This window comes from Sesamum indicum, linkage group LG11, assembly GCF_000512975.1.
Source record: "Sesamum indicum cultivar Zhongzhi No. 13 linkage group LG11, S_indicum_v1.0, whole genome shotgun sequence".
In the NCBI taxonomy this organism is placed as follows: Eukaryota; Viridiplantae; Streptophyta; class Magnoliopsida; order Lamiales; family Pedaliaceae; genus Sesamum; species Sesamum indicum.
The window spans coordinates 4,892,375-4,912,285 of NC_026155.1; the positions used below are offsets into that span (position 1 = coordinate 4,892,375).

General features: G+C 34.2%; 2 protein-coding genes across 3 annotated transcripts; one reads left to right on the forward strand and one right to left on the reverse strand.

Annotated features, from left to right (window-relative positions):
* On the forward strand, positions 1,597-14,225 carry LOC105173358 (tubulin-folding cofactor D). Of its 2 annotated transcripts, XM_020697712.1 has the most exons (18): positions 1,597-1,914; positions 2,815-3,362; positions 4,084-4,186; positions 5,026-5,202; positions 6,157-6,339; positions 6,598-6,714; positions 7,330-7,434; positions 8,079-8,249; positions 8,358-8,573; positions 9,256-9,454; positions 9,655-9,860; positions 9,944-10,168; positions 10,311-10,428; positions 10,522-10,862; positions 10,941-11,204; positions 12,127-12,171; positions 12,858-13,043; positions 13,536-14,225. In XM_020697712.1, the coding sequence occupies exons 1-18, from the start codon at positions 1,708-1,710 to the stop codon at positions 13,824-13,826; spliced, it is 3,702 nt and encodes a 1,233-aa protein (XP_020553371.1). In that variant the 5' UTR covers positions 1,597-1,707; the 3' UTR covers positions 13,827-14,225. The 2 variants fall into 2 exon arrangements, with proteins under 2 accessions (XP_020553371.1, XP_011093367.1); XM_011095065.2 differs by having other exon boundaries at positions 10,311-10,862.
* LOC105173359 (auxin-responsive protein SAUR36) lies at positions 15,397-16,526 on the reverse strand. The gene has a single exon (XM_011095066.2). It carries the CDS (start codon positions 16,148-16,150, stop codon positions 15,641-15,643), a length of 510 nt encoding a protein of 169 aa, XP_011093368.1. The 5' UTR covers positions 16,151-16,526; the 3' UTR covers positions 15,397-15,640.

Consider the following 19,911-nt stretch of genomic DNA (forward strand, 5'->3'; position numbering starts at 1 on the left):
GTCATTTGAACTATATTTATTTTTAATATTTTGGTATTTATTTATTTTTTTGTATTAATTTATTATTTTAATTTTATAAAATTTGCAATTTGTTATATATGATTATTTTTTTGTTGATTTTTCTGTCTAAAAAACATCACATGTTGTGTGTGTGTGAAAAATATCACATCATATAACCCTTAAGTATCACATGAGCACTGCATGTAATGTTTTTCGTAAAAATTTGGTGAAAAAATAGTTACAAATAGCAAAATACAAAATTTTATAAAGTTGAGATGGTAACTTGATACAAAAAAAAAAAAAAAAAACTTTTGATGTTAAAGTGTAAAAGCGATCATAATTTAGATAGAAAAATGCAATTAACCCTTAATGATATGCAAACCTAGAAACCTTTGATTTTTTTTGTTATTTGTTTGACCTCTTAATTTGACCTATTAGTTAATTTAAATATCGGGGTGTCCCAATAAGGACAATATCAACTTCTCTCGTTTAGTGTTTTCAAGTTATTTCTAAACCTCAAAGTACAGGAGAAAAGTTAAACATCAAGACATCGATCCCTCAACTACGATCGACGATATCAATATCTAAAAATATTTAAAACTAGTAATTTGTGGCATACACTACGTATGTGCAATTTTTATAAATATCACTTAAGATAAAATGAAATTTTATCATTTAATTAATTATATATAGTAATAAGTTAATATTACATTTATAAAAAAATAGTGATAAAAAAAATGAATGAACATCAAATAAAAAAAAGGAAATCATTATTAAAAAAATATTAGGAGTGGGAAGTTAATAAATAAATTAATAGATTAAATTAAATACTAAAATTGACATATTAAAGACATCAGTTCACCGATCTTTGATTATATATAGTATCAATTACATCGTCCTTTTCTAAAATTGGTGTAATTATAAGTAAATTCTCTATAGTTTGAAAAAGTAATAAGGTATGGTTGATGTTTATTTTCGTCTAACAAATAAATTCGTACATTAGTTAAAATTTATCGAATTTGCTAATTTTTTACAAAATCATGGGATGAAATGTCATATTTACTACCGATTGACTTAATACTAACTTATTGTAGGTCAAATAAATATTTTATGACCAAACTATCCTTATTTATATTCACACATTAATGCATGTGATGAGGTATATTATTAACCTTATAAGGGTAGCTTAGTTATAAAATATTTGTTTGATATGTAATAAGTTAGTATTAAGTCAATCAACGGTAAATATCGATTTTTATTCAGTTGATTTATTAGTATCAATAATTCGATTAATTTTGATTAATGAATTAATTTATTTATTAAATACAAACAAACATCACGAGTACTATCATAAAAATTTATGCGTAATTACGTCAAATCTTAGAGTAACACGATGTGATTATCCGTATATAATATAGTAATTTCTTAAGATGATAAATATACATTTAAAATACTTAAAAATAAAAATTTATTAGCATCAATTTTTAGTTCTAATCAACACTTACAATTTTAAGTTTGATTTATAATTAATTTGAGTTCAAGATGAATTATATTTATATCATATAATGATTTCAATTAATAGAGAGAGTGAAGAAAAAAGAAGAAGAAGAAGAAAAAACTCTTACTTAACCTTTTCCACGCGGGAAATGTAAATCAGTTGCCCTGAAGAGAGTGTAGAAAGCTCGAAGGCAGCAGAAGGGGAAATCCATGGAGGAGAAGATGGAAATGCAGGAATCATCGTCATTGCTATCGACATTGCACGAAGGAGAAGAAGACGACGAGCACGATTCCAAGGAGAGGGTTTTGCAGCGGTACTTCCTACAGGAATGGAAGCTTGTGAAATCCCTGCTCGATGGCATCGTTTCCGTTCGCCGCGTCTCCGATCTCTCCGCCGTCCACAAGATCCGGTCCATTGTACGCGCCCCGGTTTCCACTTCTATTTTTCACATACACGCACATAAGCGCTTTGTTAGAAGTGGAGTTCTGTAGAACAGTGCCGATTGTTAGTTGTGATTTTGTATATTGGGATTAAGCAATTGAACTCCTTCTGAGTGAAATTTGGAGGGATTATTTTATTTTCTTATTACTTTCTTTTTCTTGTGTTGTTGATTGAGCTGTTGAGATATTCAATCACTTGAAGTATTGGTGCGAGGTTATGTGTTTGTAGGCCTTTTCTTTTTTGTTTTTTTTCTTTTTTAACTTTTGGAGGCTGTGAAATCAATTGAAGTTGTTTTGTGATGATTTTATTGGTTCGTCATGCTTCAAAGCTTGTATTTTTATTATTCCTGATGCTGAACTGTGGGAGGATTGTGTCCTTTTTGCGGCAAAGTTGGGAACTTTTAGTGTTCAATTTGATAAGTAAGGAAGAAAACTTCAGTGAGATGAATGATATGTTTGTTCAAATATATCTTTACTAGTCACTTATTTGTTGCGCCTGAATCATGATGCTTGGTTCCTTTGGTCTATTTTACTAATGTGGCATATTTAATTAGGCAGAAAGTAGAGAATATTGAGAAAATGATAGTTCTGCCGTTACATATCTTATATTCTTTGAAGATTGGTAGTATGGTAGTGCAACTTTTTAATTCATTCAGTCAAATGTGTTTGTATTATTTTTCTGATATATCGCTATAAAGTCTCTACGGTCGTTAGAAATAAGCCTCTCTAGAAGAGATGAGATTTTTGTAATTGGGTTGTGTTTATAGATTTGAAAATGCAATATTATTTTTCCTAGATTAGGTTTGTTTTCATGCTTTACGATTAACTTACTTTGTGGAAAGATGCATTGACTCTTAAAGGGCTTATGTCCTGCAGATGGACAAGTATCAGGAGCAAGGTCAACTGATAGAGCCTTATCTCGAGAGTATAGTTTCTCCACTGATGGATATTGTCCGCTCGAGAACCATGGAGTTAGGGGCAACCTCTGATGAAATTCTGGAAGTGATCAAGCCTATATCCATCATCATTTATTCCCTGGTTACAGTTTGTGGATACAAATCTGTCATCAAGTTCTTCCCCCATCAGGTTTCTGATTTAGAACTTGCAGTATCTCTTTTGGAGAAATGCCATAACACGAATGCTGCAACATCATTGAGGCAAGAGAGTACTGGAGAGATGGAAACAAAATGCATCATACTTCTTTGGCTTTCTATTCTAGTATTGATTCCTTTTGATATATCCTCTGTGGATACTAGTATAGCCAATAGCAACTGTGCTGGGAGAGATGAGCCTCCTCCATTGGTGGTGAGAGTTTTAGAATTCTGTAAGGACTATTTATCAAATGCAGGTCCTATGCGTACCATATCTGGATTGCTGCTATCAAGACTCTTAACACGCCCGGATATGTCGAAGGCATTTACCAGGTGTTTTGTTCCCCTTCATTCGTGTATGGTAAAACCATAGACTATGCTATCTACATCTTGAAAGTGATAAGTACAAAGTCCACATAGCACTCAGCCATTAATCTACTCATAGAAGAACTCTTGTATGTATATTGCATAAAAAACTTGGAAGTTTGTATTATGATTAAGATCTGGCAATATTTCTCCCGTCCTTCAACTGTGTTTTAGGGCCAGCTAAAATCCTTGATCTCAGTTTGAAGCTTCTGGATGATTGCCTGCAGAACCAGAAATAGTTAAACTAATTATTACATTACTTCCCAATATCAAACCCTAGAACCAGAATATGGTTTATCCCATTTTATACTGAGTGCCTATTATCTCTATGTTCATGTGAAGCAGGTTAGCCTTGTAAAATCACATCTATCTTCAATAACAAAGTCCGAAGTGAACTATGAACAGATGATGAAGTTCATTATGGGTCTTTTACTCTCTTTATTTCCTAATGATAATCCTCAAATATTTTGTTGTGAACTCTCAAAGCAAAGCAGAGGCTTTCAAGAGTTTCCAACTTGTGCTCTCCAATCCAAATCTTGAGAAGATTTAGTCCACTGAGATTCTTACATTAACATAGTTAGGGATTGAGAAGTGATAATAATTTCAGCCACATGATTTGCTTTGCAGGTTATTGACATCCAAACTGGATGCTTGAACTTACGTGCTTTGATTGTTTGTTATCCTTCAGCTTTATCGACTGGACGCATAAAATTCTCACTTCTGCTGAGGACAGTGTTATAGATCACTTCCGATTGTTAGGTGCAGTTGAAGCTCTGGCTGCCATTTTTAAGGTTAGGTTTTTATTTCTGCACACATCATGCATTGTTAAGCATGTTATGAACTTTTGTTTCGTCTAATTATTTGTGAAGCTGGATAACTTGATTTTGGGTTTTGGAGATCTGCATTTAAGTTCTATTTTGTCCTTAAAAGCGTTTCTGCCCCTTAGTTGTTGCTTCTCACTTCATGTTTCATGAAGCATGTGAAATAGCAACACCTTTCATGATATGCATTTTTGTTTTATTAGTCAAAATCTTTTGCTTATGTTCGAGGCTTTGAGCTAAGTTAATTGCAATTTATATTGGTTGTTTAAGACCAGTTTGCCTGGCTTTTGTGGAGGTGAACTAACTCAGTTGCTTCCTTTCTGTTTTGGGTTTTTCAGATGCGAAAATTGATTTCTGTTAGCCATACAAAATGATGCTCTGCAGGGTTTGCGTTTCACTTGGGAATGAAAGCCCTTCTCACTGTCAATTCATCTTACTTTTTGTTTGGAGAAGTTACATAAGCTGTGATCTAGAGAGCTACTTAGTTCTCACAAATTAGTCAAAAAACTTATTGATGAAAGAAGAATAATACTTCACTTTTCCAGAAAGGAAAACGAACAATTAAGTATTTTTGTCTACTCTTTTGCTTACTACAAAAGAGGACCTGTATTTACTATCAAATAAATAATCTTTCAGAATATATGTTTGCAAACTGAGCACAATGACTCTCTCCAGTGGTATGCTAGTTTGCCATGATATTTTTACTTTGGAATTGATATTGTCCAATTCCATTTCTCATCTTGTTATCAAGTGAATTATTGTTAGATTCAACCACTCTTTTCATTGGGCAAATTTTTCCCCAAATGCAGTCTGGTAGCACTTCTGTTCTGCTGAATGTGGTCCCAGTTCTATGGAATGACGCATCAATTTTGATAAAGTCTCGTACTGCTGCTCGAAGTTCTTTACTTCGCAAGTACCTTGTGAAGCTAACCCAGCGGATTGGGCTTACTTGCCTACCTCATCGTTCGGCAACATGGCGCTACAGGGTCAGTTTTGTTGAATTTTGTATTTATATGACCTGTTGTGGTTTAACTGCTCAAATGATAAGTGACAGCTCTCAGAGTTAGCCTTTAGAGGTGTGCAGGACTGGACGATATTCATTTTTTAAGAAAAAGAATAGTGTTTACACTGAAAGTCAGAATAGTTTCAGATTGTGCCCTTGAGTACATTTTGTGTACTCTCAAAAGAAAATTGAAAGTTTATTTCTTGGAAGAGAAATGTACTTGTTGCTTTATGGTGCTACATGTGGCACTCCATCTATCTAGACACATGCGGGAAAGCAATATTATTGGAACATATATGTAGAATGAGAATGCATTTTTATGAGTTCACTTACGAAAAACAATGGAGAGGAACCTGATGAAAGACAAGTTGGTGGGTTTCTAGACAATAGTTCCAACTTCTTGAAAGATTTAATGACAAACGAGATAATGATGTCTTAATACTGAGTCGGTGATCATCATTTTATTTCTTTATCCATAAGAGAAGAAAATTTGAATTTTATCCGTTACCCTCTGCCTATTTCTTGGAAATAACTGCATGTCCAGACACAGATCAACCCTTTATGTGCTTTAGCTAATATATAAAATAATTTGGAAAGATAAGATATTTCCTGTCGTGGTGTCAACATTTTTACTGCAGAAATTTAATTCAACTCTTCCTCACTAGTATACCATTTGCGTGGCACATATATCGCCTTTTATTTGCTTCATTTTGACCTCAGAATTACTAAAACATTGCTGGTGGAATCACTGGAAAAATGTTCATTTTGTAGGTATTTGGATTACGCTTTCACATGCTTCTGTTTCTAAGTGACACTACTACATACGTAGTTTTGCTTTATGCATATCTCAAGTTTGATTCTATGTGAAGAGCTCTTTATGTTAAGCTTGTGCTGTAGCTCTAAATGCTACATTTTCCTTCTTTGTTATTTCCTGTAGGGTAGAAGTAAAACTCTTGAATCTTTACATGTGACAAGAGATTGTAACCAATTAAATGACTCGGTGAGCATAAACTCCTGTGGTGACTCTCAAGAGACAAGCTGCCTTGAAGAGGAAGATATGGATGTTCCAGATATCATAGAAGATATTATAGAACTTCTGCTGTCAGGATTGAGAGATACGGTATGTATAGAGGGTTATGTTCCACTCATCTAAAAGCTTTATGTTACATACTAAGTAGTTTACTAATAATTAACACGTCATTTTTAGTAGGCTTGCGTTTCTATTGATTTTCTTTTTCTGATGCCATAATTTTTTCTTCAGAATTAACTTTCTGCAGATTTACGAAGTCATGTGGTTTTGAGAACTTTCTTCGTTAAACTGTCATTTCCCTAGCTTTGTTCTTGATGCATTTGACTTATACTCCATTTACTCATGAAGGACACTGTTGTGCGATGGTCTGCTGCAAAAGGTATTGGCCGCATTACCTCACGTCTAACTTATTCTCTTTCAGATGAAGTCCTGTCATCTGTATTGGAGCTCTTTTCTCCTGGTGAGGTATGTTGGCAAAATTATTCTCTGTGCCTCTGTTATTCACAGTTGGACTATCTTGTCCCCTTCTCTTTTAGGCCCGGCAATTCTCAATAATAAAAAGGTCTTCAATTCAAGAATAATATGGAGAATACGAAGCTCCAAACTAAGTCAGGAACATCCTCCTATTAAATTGTATCCTCATGCGCAACCTTTGACTGCTAATTATTTTCTCTCAAGTCTCAACCAAGTTATTGGCCTTTATTTTCCACGTGTACGGATCTATAGTTTCAGAACATATGTATATAATAACTCCTCCCATTATTGTGGCTAATTTCTTTTTAACATCAGCCATGGTGTCTTCACTGAAAATGAGCTCTCACCGGAAGAACTCCAAGAAATTACTATCATAGTTTTTGAATAAAAAGATCCCAAACCCATACTTTTCTGGATACGCATAAAACAATTCAGAGTCATAGTTTTGTCAGATGACATAGAATGGGGTGGCAAGGTAGGCACATCTTTGCTAGGAAGACATTCCTTTCTGTCTTGAGCTAAGTGGTAACCAGTCTTTAAAATCAGTGGTGACAATATTCTGCCTTTTTCTCTCAATTTGACATTGCTAATCTATTATTATCCCAGGGAGATGGCTCATGGCATGGTGGGTGCTTGGCATTGGCCGAATTGGCACGCCGAGGATTGCTCCTACCAATCAGTTTTCCTAAAGTTGTTCCTTTTATCATAAAGGTATACATTTTCTTTCTTTGTGGTAAAGTATTGAAATTCCAGTGGTTCTTGGATGTTTTTATATACTTGCCTATATCCTCAATTAACTGTTCAGTTGGTTTTTTAAAGTGTGTAGCTACCCATGGTCGCACGAGTTTGATTTTGGCAGTGAGCCATATGCAAACCCTCTCCCTCCAGTCCCCAACTCTTTGTACCCTATTCCTCTCTGGTGCATGCATTTATACTCAAGTCTGTTTTATGGAGATCAGGATGCTAACTCTCATATTCGTTTGTAGTTTGCCAGTGCTTGATCTGATGTTAGAGTCTGTTTCATATTTACGAAAGCAATCCTCTAGGATCCTGCTTCTTTTGCCAGCTAAGATTAACATCAACCTATTTGTTTGATGGGTTGTTTCATCTTTTGGCCCAAATTTATCTAGGTCGTTTGTGTTCTATGGTGAATATCATAAAACTCCCCCCAATTGCAGTTTCGATTTTTCCTTATGTATCTTTTTTTGATGATCCCAGATTTTTGTTCTTTCCTTGTACATACTACTATAAAGAAATGAGCCTGTGGATCAAAAAATAAAGAACACATTTGCCTAATAACTCTTATTTGTGTGTTATGCTGCTGGAGGTTTGAATTTGAACTACCAAATTGACAGGCTTTACACTATGATATTCGAAGAGGACCTCATAGTGTTGGATCTCACGTACGTGATGCTGCTGCTTACGTTTGCTGGGCTTTCGGTCGTGCATATTACTACGGAGACATGAAAAATGTGCTGGAACAGCTGGCACCACATCTTCTGACAGTGGCCTGCTACGACCGTGAGGTGCTTAACTACATTGCAAATTCTCTCTTTGCCTAGAACGAGTGATTCTTGTGATTTCTTTTTCTGCTCTTGTAGATGCAATGCTAACTCTATTAGCTTAATGGTCAGGTTAACTGCAGAAGAGCAGCAGCTGCTGCTTTCCAGGAGAATGTTGGGAGACAAGGAAATTTTCCCCATGGCATTGATATAATAAATACAGCTGATTATTTTGCACTGTCCTCTCGAGCAAACTCATATCTTCATGTTGCTGTTTCAATTGCTCAGTACGACGGCTACATTTATCAATTTGTGGATGAACTTTTAAATAGTAAGATCTGCCATTGGGTATGCGTCTCGCTTCCATTCTACTTTTAGTTTTATAGTTTGAATGTCCTCTCATGTTAGATCTCTCATCCTAAATGAACCTTATTTCCTGCCCCCTACCTTTTTTTAGGAAATTTGAAGCATAATACTTACTATTAAATTCTTGTTGTAGAGGAGGGAAGTGGAGGTAGGCAAATTGGTTGTGACGTTGCTGTTCCTTCCAGTAAACGACTTTATTGATTACAATTACAAACTTCTGAAACCTGCATAAAAACTTGATGTGATCGATTTGTTATATTTTATCTAAAGTTATTTGATAGATTAAGGCTTTTTTGCTGGAAAAGCCAATTGACTGTAAATTCTGATCATGCATGAACGTTCAATATTTTATAGTTGAATTCCCGCCAATGGTTATCTGGTTTCTGATTTCGTACTTTCATTTGCTTGTTACTAACTCGATCTGATATTCAGATTGCATTTTGTACACTACCCTGTGGTTGTTCTTCACGATCTGTCACCTTGATGACTATAGCACTATCTTGTACACTGATGCACAAGTTCTCTACATAGTTTGCTAGCAGCTGCTGTTATTATGATGATGTATTTATTTCTGATAAATGAATTAGGCATGTGCTTCTCTTCTCGTTATTGTTTTCACCACCTATTGGTTTATCTAATTCTTGCAAAATTTTGTTTGCTGCAGGACAAGGGTTTGAGGGAACTTGCTGCCACTGCTCTCTCTTCTCTTGTAAAATTTGAGCCTGAATTTTTTGCTAATGAAGTTTTGGAGAAATTAGTTCCTTGCACTCTATCATCTGATTTGTGCATGCGGCATGGTGCAACCTTGGCAATTGGGGAAGTGGTTTTGGCTCTACATAGGCACAACTATGTTATTTCCACAGGTTAATACCCAGCATGCCCTTTACAAATTGTTGTAAGTTGTTTTTGCCCTGGTAAAAGTTTACCTAGATGCACTAAGTCTTATATACTATGTAAGTACTTTAGGCAAATCTCGAGGTCCACGTAGTTCGCCCTAGTGTACTAACTTGGGATATCGTCATATTTAGTATAATTAGTTCTTCTCTTTGGTTTTTTTCTGCAGATAAGCAGAAAATCGCTGCTGGTGTAGTTCCTGCCATTGAGAAAGCACGGCTTTATCGCGGTAAAGGAGGAGAAATAATGCGTTCTGCTGTTTCTCGCTTCATTGAATGCATTTCACAAGCTCAAGTATCTCTGACTGAGAAGATAAAACGAAGTTTTCTTGACACCCTCAATGAGAATCTGAAACATCCCAATTGCCACATACAGGTCTTTCCCTTCACTAGATTAATCTATTTCAGGTGCATTCTACACGTCTCTATCTTGAATAATGTTTTATTCATGTTTTTCAGAATGCCGCTGTTGAAGCCCTTAGGCACTATGTTCCTGCTTACCTTTTATCCACGGAAAACAAGGGAGTCACTGATATTGTATCAAGATACCTTGAACAGTTGACCGATCCAAATGTGGCTGCCAGACGAGGATCAGCTCTCGCACTAGGTGTTATGCCCTTCGAGTTTCTGGCTAAAGGGTGGAAATCTGTATTAACTAAACTCTGTAGTTCATGTCAAATTGAGGTATGTATGGCTGCATTAGCCCGTAGTTAGAGAAGGGTAAAGTTCTGAACTCCTCTAGAAGAATGCCTTCAATTATTCTAGAGTTGGAAGATAATAAAGGCACATTTTTTGCATTTCTGACTGAAGAATTTGGTACATGTAGGATAATCCCGAAGATAGGGATGCCGAAGCACGTAAGAATGCTGTCAAAGGACTAGTATCTGTTTGTGAAACTTTAACTGAGGCAGGAGAATCTTCTGCTTTCTTGTGTGGAGAAGATGGTTATGCTCTGTTTCTTTTCATCAGGACTGAAGTGATGTCCAGTCTTTTTAAAGCTCTGGATGATTACTCCACTGATAACAGGGGTGATGTAGGTTCTTGGGTTCGTGAAGCTGCAATGGATGGCCTTGAGAGATGTACATATATTCTGTGCAAGAGATATTCCATAAATCAAGAGCCAGGATCTGATTTAGAACTCAAAAGAAGTGATAGCTCCAATAGTGATCAGATCAGTTCATATTTTGATGCAGATTTAGCAAATAATTTAGTTGGAGGCATTGTCAAGCAAGCTGTGGAGAAGATGGATAAAATAAGGGAATCAGCAGCAAGGATTCTCCAGAGAATCCTGCATAATAAAGCGACTTTTGTACCACATATCCCGCACAGGGAAATTCTTGAACAAATAGTTCCAGATGAGGTTGATCTCAAGTGGGGGGTAAGTAAAGTAGCAACTAATCCTGTAAATGTTGACTATTCAGTGTACTGAGAAATGTATCATTCTGATTATGTGCAGGAGCCAACATTCTCATATCCTCTTTTTGTTCAGCTTCTTCAAGTTACTTGTTATAGTAAATATGTTGTGTCTGGACTGGTTATCTCTATTGGCGGGCTACAAGATTCTTTAAGAAAGGCATCACTAAATGCTTTGTTAGACTATCTTCAGAGCACAGTGACTGAAGGACACAGTGACTCTCGAGTGTTCCGTCTATCAATGGACATTCTATGGGTTCTTCAAAAATATAGAAGATGCGACAGAGTCATCATACCCACTCTGAAGGTAATTCCACCAACTGACCTTAGAATGTATATGTCTATAGATACATATACATATAAATATGTTTACAGTTTACACAGACATATAGATACTATATACATATCGATGTGCATATCTCGAAAATGAAAAACTATAAAGGAAATGTCCAAACTTTGAAGAATTATTCTGTGAGAAGACTGTTAAAAGTAAATTTTGCCTCATTATTCCCACTTTGAAGGTAACTCCGCCGGAGAATTGCTCATTTCTTAGCATGCCTGTATTTGCTTTTATATAAAGCTGCCATCAGTAGAGAATAGATAAATATATATATTTTTTGCAGATTGTTGTTTGTCGGAAATTTCGCACAAGCTGGATAGTGGACTAGTTGAACTCTTTTGAATTCTTTTGATCTATCAGATCATAGTGCATGTGAATCATAGTCAGTTATTCTTATATTGATCATTTTCAAGAAAAGCAACCTGCAAAAAGTTATAGTAATTTCCTGCAAGGTTGAGCACTCATTCAAATATAAATTTGGTTAAAAGATTAAGCACATATTCAATTTATCTATTCGGTCAAACAAGTATCCATCTCACTGTTGTTGCATTCTGTAGTTATTACAGGATCTAAATATGAAAATACGTAAAAGGTGAAACTTGCAGCCAGAAAGTTCAGCACCTTAATTTCGAAGAAGCCTGGGGGCGCTTCCAAAACAGCCAAATCTACACTAGATATGCCTCCACTCTCCAAAGGGGACAAGCAAAAAAAAAAAAAAACACAAAAATGATATGAATCATAGAGTATAATATATGATAATGTGCAAGGAAGAAGAACTGAAAGAATAGCAGTCTTGTTAATGAAGTACATGCTAAGAACATGAAGATATTTTTCCCCTTTTTTTGTGTGTTCTCTGGAACTTTACCATTTTCATGCTTTTTATTTGCAGACTATCGAGATTCTTTTTAGCCGAAAGATATTGTTGAACATGGAGGTCAGTATGTTATTCTCTTCACTTTTTGAAATGATTACTTTGCCTTTCACTTGTTCAAAACTGCTCCTTGTTGGCCTTTTCCATTTTCCTGTTGATAACTTGGTAGGACATTTTGGTACTTGCAACTTAAGGATATGGTCATATGCTTAAGCCTTGAGTTCATATGCAGGTGTCCTTATTGATGAATATAAAAAGCTGTACAATTATGTCTTTACTTATTCATGCACGAGGAATGCAATATTCCAGTCAACTTTTGCACATGGTTGACGTATGCTGATCAGTCTGTGTAGTTCAGCTTATCCTTCCTTGCATGTTTGCTATTTGTTCAATTTTCATCTCTTGCCACATTAAGATTGGGTATTCTGTGTGTGCTTAATTTGTACAGACAACTCTACAAGAATTAACGTCTCTTTCCTATGTCTTATAAAGTTGGGAAAAGGAATCAGAATTGGTTTCATTTCATCTCTTGAATTTATGTATCGATAGACAGTAACTAGCCAACATATTTTCCAATATAGTTCCTGGTGGTACTATATGTTGAAGTCAAACAAAAAAAGATTCCACATTTCCTATCCTGTCAGTGAATCAATCCATTGTGTTCAATTTGAATATTCGAAAGAGGTTCCAATTCAGATGGATGAATGAGAATCCAACTTTGTTAATGATGAATCTTAGTGATTTCTCAGGTTCAAACTCCCGTTTTTTGTGCTGGTGTTTTGGATTCTCTCTCTACAGAGTTGAGAGGAACAAAGGACTTCTCAAAGTTATATTCTGGAATTGCAATACTTGGATATATTGCTTCAATTTCAGACCCTGTCAACCAAAGGGCATTCTCTCACCTCCTGACTTTTCTGGGCCACCGGTATCCCAAGGTTTGCAGTGAAAAATCTTAGAAACATTTTTATGGTTTATTATAATGATCTACCTTGTTAGTTAGTGTAATTATTGATTACATCCATTGAAATTATAAACACTTCCCTTCTAAGTTCTTCAGTTTTTTTTTATTAAAAGAAGACTTTATTACCACTGATTTTGACGCCCAATAATTACACTATGTTTCTGGGAACCAATTTACATCCCATCAATTTTATAAACATTACAATGTAAACGTTGTGAACTTTGGGGCATCTTTTGCTAGTTTTCCCAAAAGGGGATTGGTGCGGTGGGTAATTACACTAATTCTCAGAGATGTCATCATATTAATTCGTTATTTTTATTTTGCTTAACTGAGTTAATTGTATGCTATAACATGATACAATCATTTGTTCTGATGATTGCTAGATAAAGCACTTAAGTGAGTTGTATGTATTTTGCTTCAACTCAAACAGACCTCTGCTTATCAAACTTAATGATTCTTCTTCCAGATCCGGAAGTCAGCTGCTGAACAAGTGTACCTTGTCCTTCTAGAAAATGGAGATCTAATAGACGAGGACAAGCTAAACGAAGCCACAGAAATCATCACAGAAACCTGCTGGGAAGCAGACATTGAAGAGGCAAAGAAAAGAAGGTTACAGCTCTGTGAAATGGCCAATCTTGGAACTGCGCAAATAGTAAAAGCTACTGAGAAAGAATCCAAAAAGGTCGTTGAAAAGCGGCTGGAATCTGCCGATGAAAACGCATCATACTCATCATTAGTGGGGTCAGCTGGATTCTAGGACCTATACTGTTGATTTCATCCGACCTCTGCATGTTTTCTTCAAAGGAAAGGGAAGTAGATTGAGAACATCGGACAAGCTCGTTCTTGAGGCATTTGCCCTCTGTATCTCGTAGATCAACTGGTTTTTGCAGCAGAAGACTGCAGAATCCACATATTCAATACGGAAGGCCAATGACGTACACGAGAACCACGTTGGATAAGTCAGGTGCCTCTTATGCAACTCTTATCCTTATATGTGAGATTTGTTTCAAATTTTAAAAATCAGTTTAGAAACGATAAATGGCAATGTAACTCTCTGTGCAGTTAATCAGTCCATATAGATTTAGTACTGCTTGCTTTACTTCTAATCTTTTTACAATCCCATTTGCGAATGTTGAAGCAGACAGTATTTTCCTTCTTTGATGATTTGAACCTAAAGACCATGTATGCGGGCTGACATCTGCCCAGTGCCGGAAGCTCAAGGAAGTTGGTGACCTAATGATAGGGGAGTCGGTGACCGAAGCCCCGGTCCACCACTTTCGTTCTATTAAAGTCTTCGGATAGTATGATCTACACTCCAGCATTAAAAACCCCTTTCTATCTTATATATCTTAGCTTAGCCGACTTCGATGGATCTTGCCCTATATCTAATATCTAAAGATTATATTGCTAGAACTTATCAATGTCCTTATAACACCCACCTCATGAATAGGTTTTGGCATTATCCGATGGGGAACTGCACTCCGGTAGGGTAATGTTACCCTATCCATCCCGGTCTAAGCTATCCCCACATTCCATAACCAGTCTCGTCTAAGCTAGCCCTCTATCTCGTCTCACATCGTTGGCCCTATACTGCAACTACTTACTCCCTAGTTCTTCACTCCTCTCCCACTGCTATCTCCTAGAAAAGAGTGATCTGGCTCCTCTCCCCTGCTATCTCCTAGAAAAGAGTGATCTAACGTATACGTCATAGCTAATTGGTTGTTAATATCGGCCTCTTTATCCTGTACAGTCATCATATTGACCACGATGCGTAATTAGGCTTTATCAATTTTGTAGTAAAATTTCCTATTGTCATGTTTGGATTGGTGGATTTTATTTAAAGAACTTGGACCCAATAGTTGAGGTCAAGTCACAACCAATAATAAGACGTATGAGACAGAGGGGGATTCCTAAGAAATAGTGCACGCATTTTGTACTAAATAGAAGTTGCTATTGAAACCTATTTTCTCTCCAACTGCAATGTGATACTATCTATTGTGGTCCAAAATGCATTATTGTGAATGGTACTATTGTTGCCTTTCTTCAAGGACAAGGTTGTCAATACACATCCCCAAATAATAAATGATCCAACTAGTATATAAGCTCCCTCTTGAAAAGAGGGACGAACGAGATAACATAGGATAGAACGGCAAGAGAGATTGGATTTTGTTTTTAATCGTATCATCGTAAATTGATGTAATATCTTGTGTTTTACTGCAAAATGCAATAACATTTTAGATAAAAGTTTTAAGTTAGAAATTCTTATTTTCAATATTTTAGAGACTATCTCAGGAAAAAAAAAATTGAAAAAACAAACACTACACCTAAATCCAAAATTTGTCAACCATTTATACAACTTTATTTATGTTATTATTACACTACAATATCAACCGAACATAAAACAAAAGAAAATTAAACTACAACAGAAAATAGGAAAGCTGAGGGTCTTAAATAGAATATTCTAAAAATAGAAGATGCTAAATATAACTATCTATCACCAATATGAAAACATGGCCCTATCGTCATCATCACACTCCCCATGCAGAAGCGAACCCGTCAACCCATCAAGCCCTACCGGGGTCGGGTCCACTTCAGCAACTTCCGGGTACACCGAACCGCCTTGATCCGGGTCTGGACACGCTCAAACTCCGAGATCCGACAGGGGATGGTAATCCCACCCGGATGATCAAACCCGTATTCGTTTTCTGACTCTTTCAGCAAATCCCCAAACAAAGGGTGGTTGAAGTACACCACGGGCACCAAAACCCTCTGATGATCACCATCTTTCTGACCCACATAAACTCCCATGTACCCTTTCGGGGCGGGCACGGGTTTCTCAATAGCCGGTTCTTGCCCGACCCGGATGTAACCTCGATCCATCTCATGATTGCTTGCTACTATTGCCTTTGCTTTTGTCCTCAGGCGGCGGGTCCAGCTGATCAGCCCAGAGAAGGGTTTGACCCGGATGGTTTGAGGTGGACTTAGTCGGCGGTACGACGCCAGCGCGAACCTCTGCCGGAAAACCTGCCGGAGAAATAGGGCGACTCGGTGTTTTAGCAAGAAACCTCGTATCCTACCCATGTTTTTTTTTTGTTTTTCGGGTTTCTCCACTTCTTCGAAATTGCTAAACGATCAAGTAAAGTAGGGTTTTTATTTTGGAGAGTTCAAGGAATGGATTGTTCATGGAGACGGCTGGATGGGTGAGAACGAAGCTGATTTCAGAAGTTTGATTCGACATGGTTTGTTTTTCCTGAAGAATAAATCATCAGAAATGTCAGTTTCTTTTCTGGGCTTTGAAGGATAAGCGGAGGCGGAGGAGGTGGAGGTAGCGGAGGTCTGAGGTTCAGAAGACAAGCGGCGGCGCGGAGGTGGAGGGATGAGGATATGAGTAACGGAATTGAATATCTGTAAAGATTTGAATGTGTGAATGAGGAGTTTATATGAGAGGGTGGGGAAATGTCAAACTGAAAAGAAGAGGGTGGCCATGATCAAAATTTCTTTTTATTTAATTTATCATATATGCCTTCTCATAACTGCATATACCCATCATATTTAAAAAATTATGATTATCCCTTAATAAAAAATAATTATGTTGATACAGTAAGTTAGACATTATTATTTTGTTCTTGCTGAAATTATTTAAAAACTAAACAAAATATTTGAAAAATTATAAAAAAGTTTTAAGGATGGATAAAACAAATAATATCCACGGGGAATATATTACTTTGTAAAAATATTTAAGAAGATTTTAAAAAATATATAATATTATAATTATAATAAAAAAGAATATTTTAATTAATTCACAGTAAAAATTGGATGAGAATATAACAGAGGCTAATGGAATAGGTCCGTTAATAGAAGAATGTTAAATGAATGTGTTTTTATTATTTTTCGAACAACAAAAAAATATTTATAACTATAATAAATTTTGGGAGAAATATCTGTAATTTACCCTATGAATATTTATATATACGAATCAATTTAAATATGAACTCATTTGCAATAGTAAAGCCATAATTAATTTTGAAAAATGATTTTAAATTTTTTTGTATTTCGGCAGGACTATGATCATAGATTCAGCTTTTGATTAAGACTCATAATTAACTCAAAACGAATAGTTGATAGCGGCGAAATTAAATTCTTATCAATAAGCAATTTATATAAATAATTGTGGAAAACATCGACTAAAAATAATAAAGTAAATTACAATGTTTTTCCATGAGATTGATCGTAATTATAAATATATATTTTTATTTAAAAAATTATAAATACTTTATTAAAATTAATGATCGTATAACAATTATTCCATCTCAACAGTTCATTTTAAAAGTATTTCATAGACGACCCTTAATTCTAAGGAGATATTTGTAATTAATATTTAAATAACGAATGAGTACTTATAACTACAATATATTTTAAGAAGCTCATTGTAATTTATTTAAAAAAAATAACAATTATAACTATGATGACGGGCTCTTCGACTCTCATATATACGAATGTCTGTCTGCTTATATAATAATTTGTAGTTTATTCTCATTATTGATTTATTATGAATTATTGATGAAATTTAAAATTATTTCAAGCGATAAATTACGCCGATACCCTATGATGATATGTCTAGTTACATAAATAATCATCGTCTTTTGTAAATTACAAGTATATCTGAGAGAGGTGTTGACGTAATGCAATTTGTTTTCCCCTGGGGACGTGTCATTACAATATGTATTTGCAATGTTACGAAAGAGAAAGTATTTGTGCAAATAGACTTAATTTTAGCGGATATCGATGTAATTTACTCTTACCTTAATGCACTGTATCATAAAATTAATCGTTTCTACATGCATGTAACATCGATTATATATATATGTATATATTAAGAGAAAAAATACAAGCAACCCCCTTATGATATCATAAATGAGCAAATTACTCCCTTATGAAAAAATAAATAACGATTTACCTCACTGTATTTTTAAAATACAACAATTTACTTCCCTATATTTTTTAAAATGAAGCAATTTACCTCCCTATATAAGGAGATAAATTGCTTTATTTTAAAAAGTACAAGAGGGTAAACTGCTATATTTTTTTTCTATAGGGGGTAATGTTCTCATTTTCAATATCACAGGAGAGTAAATTGCTATTGACCCATATATATTAAGTGAATCAATTACAATCACATTATAAATTTCAATCAACAATCAATATATGTCAATTATTAATATCTAATATATATAACTAATCAATGAATATTATAACAATAATAGACCATAAACTATTATTAAAATAAATCAATATCCACATATTAGTGGACTTGAACTCATAATTCTTGATAAAAAAATTTCAATTTTACCAACTAAATTATACCATATAAGCACCTAGAGCTTATATAAGAGGTGGGAAAATGTCAAGTAGAAATAAGAGGAGGATCATAATCAAGGGAGTTGTTGACTAGGGAAGATTTATAGAAATTTCCCATTTCAAATAATGGAATAAATTTGGACCTCAAAAATGGAAAATGCAGAATTAGGAAAAATAAAATAAATAAAGAAAAGAGAAAAAAATGAAAAAGGTAAAATAATGATTTTTTTAAATTTATCATAATTATAAAATACTTTATTATTATTTAAAAAATTATAAATATTCCCTAAAAGTTATGATCATCTACCAAATACTCTCATGACAGTCCATTATAAAAGTTATTGGTTAGATGATCATTAATTTAAAATATATATTTAAAATTTTAAATTATGAATGAGTATTTATAATTATGAAAAATATGATGTAGCCTTCTGTGATTTACTTAAATGGAAATTCAACATTAAATGTGAAAGGTGCCGAGTAATTGTAAATACGGAGGAATGCGATTCCAAATTCCAAGAATGACACTTTTCTTCCGTAAGGGGAAAAACAAAAAAGATTTTTAATAATAGTCGCACTTTTAGTTAATTTCTTTTAGAATTATCCTTTAATTAGTAACCTATTAAGAAAAAAATATATTGCATGGAATTTTGGTCCTTTTACATTTTAGAACTGTCCATAATTAGTTGGTGAAAATATCAAACTTATATAAAAGTGAAATTGATATAAATAATTGAAAAATATAAACATTAAATGCTATTTGCTGATTAATAAATAATGAATTTATAAAAAACAATATGATTATCTCCTTAGTTATGAAAAATATGTCCCAAAAAAAGAAAAATTATACGTTACTTTAGCCATATTATATCGATACTTCTTGATGTTAGATCGAAATATACAAATACTCTTTTATCTTTTGTAAAATTATAAGTACACCCCTTGAGATGTATTATTGTAACGTACTTTAATGAGTGTTTGTGCAAACTTTTACTTTCATATAGAAAGTATACTTGTAATTACAGTGAAATCTCTATAAATTAATACTCGATAAATTAATAACTTCTCTAAAATAATAATTTTTCTCAGGGCCTACTTGGGCTCATGGTTTAAATTAATAATTTTAATAAAATAAGACAATGATTTTTTGGAAGACCCTTATATAAATTTATAGTCCCTTCAATATTATAAATTAATAATTCTATAAAAATACAAATACAACTAGGAGAACTTAATATAATATAAAAATACAAAACACTATTCTTAAAATTTAAATTTGGCTGTATTATATTTAATTAGCCATATTCTACATGATTCAATTAGTCAATACAATGTATATGTTTAATTCACGAAGAATATATTGGTTCGTTGAATCAATTTTTTTTAAAAAAATTAATAAATTATGATTTATCAATTAATTAATATTTTTTTAAATTAATAAAATTATGCAGTCATGACATTATTAATTTATAAAGATTTTACTG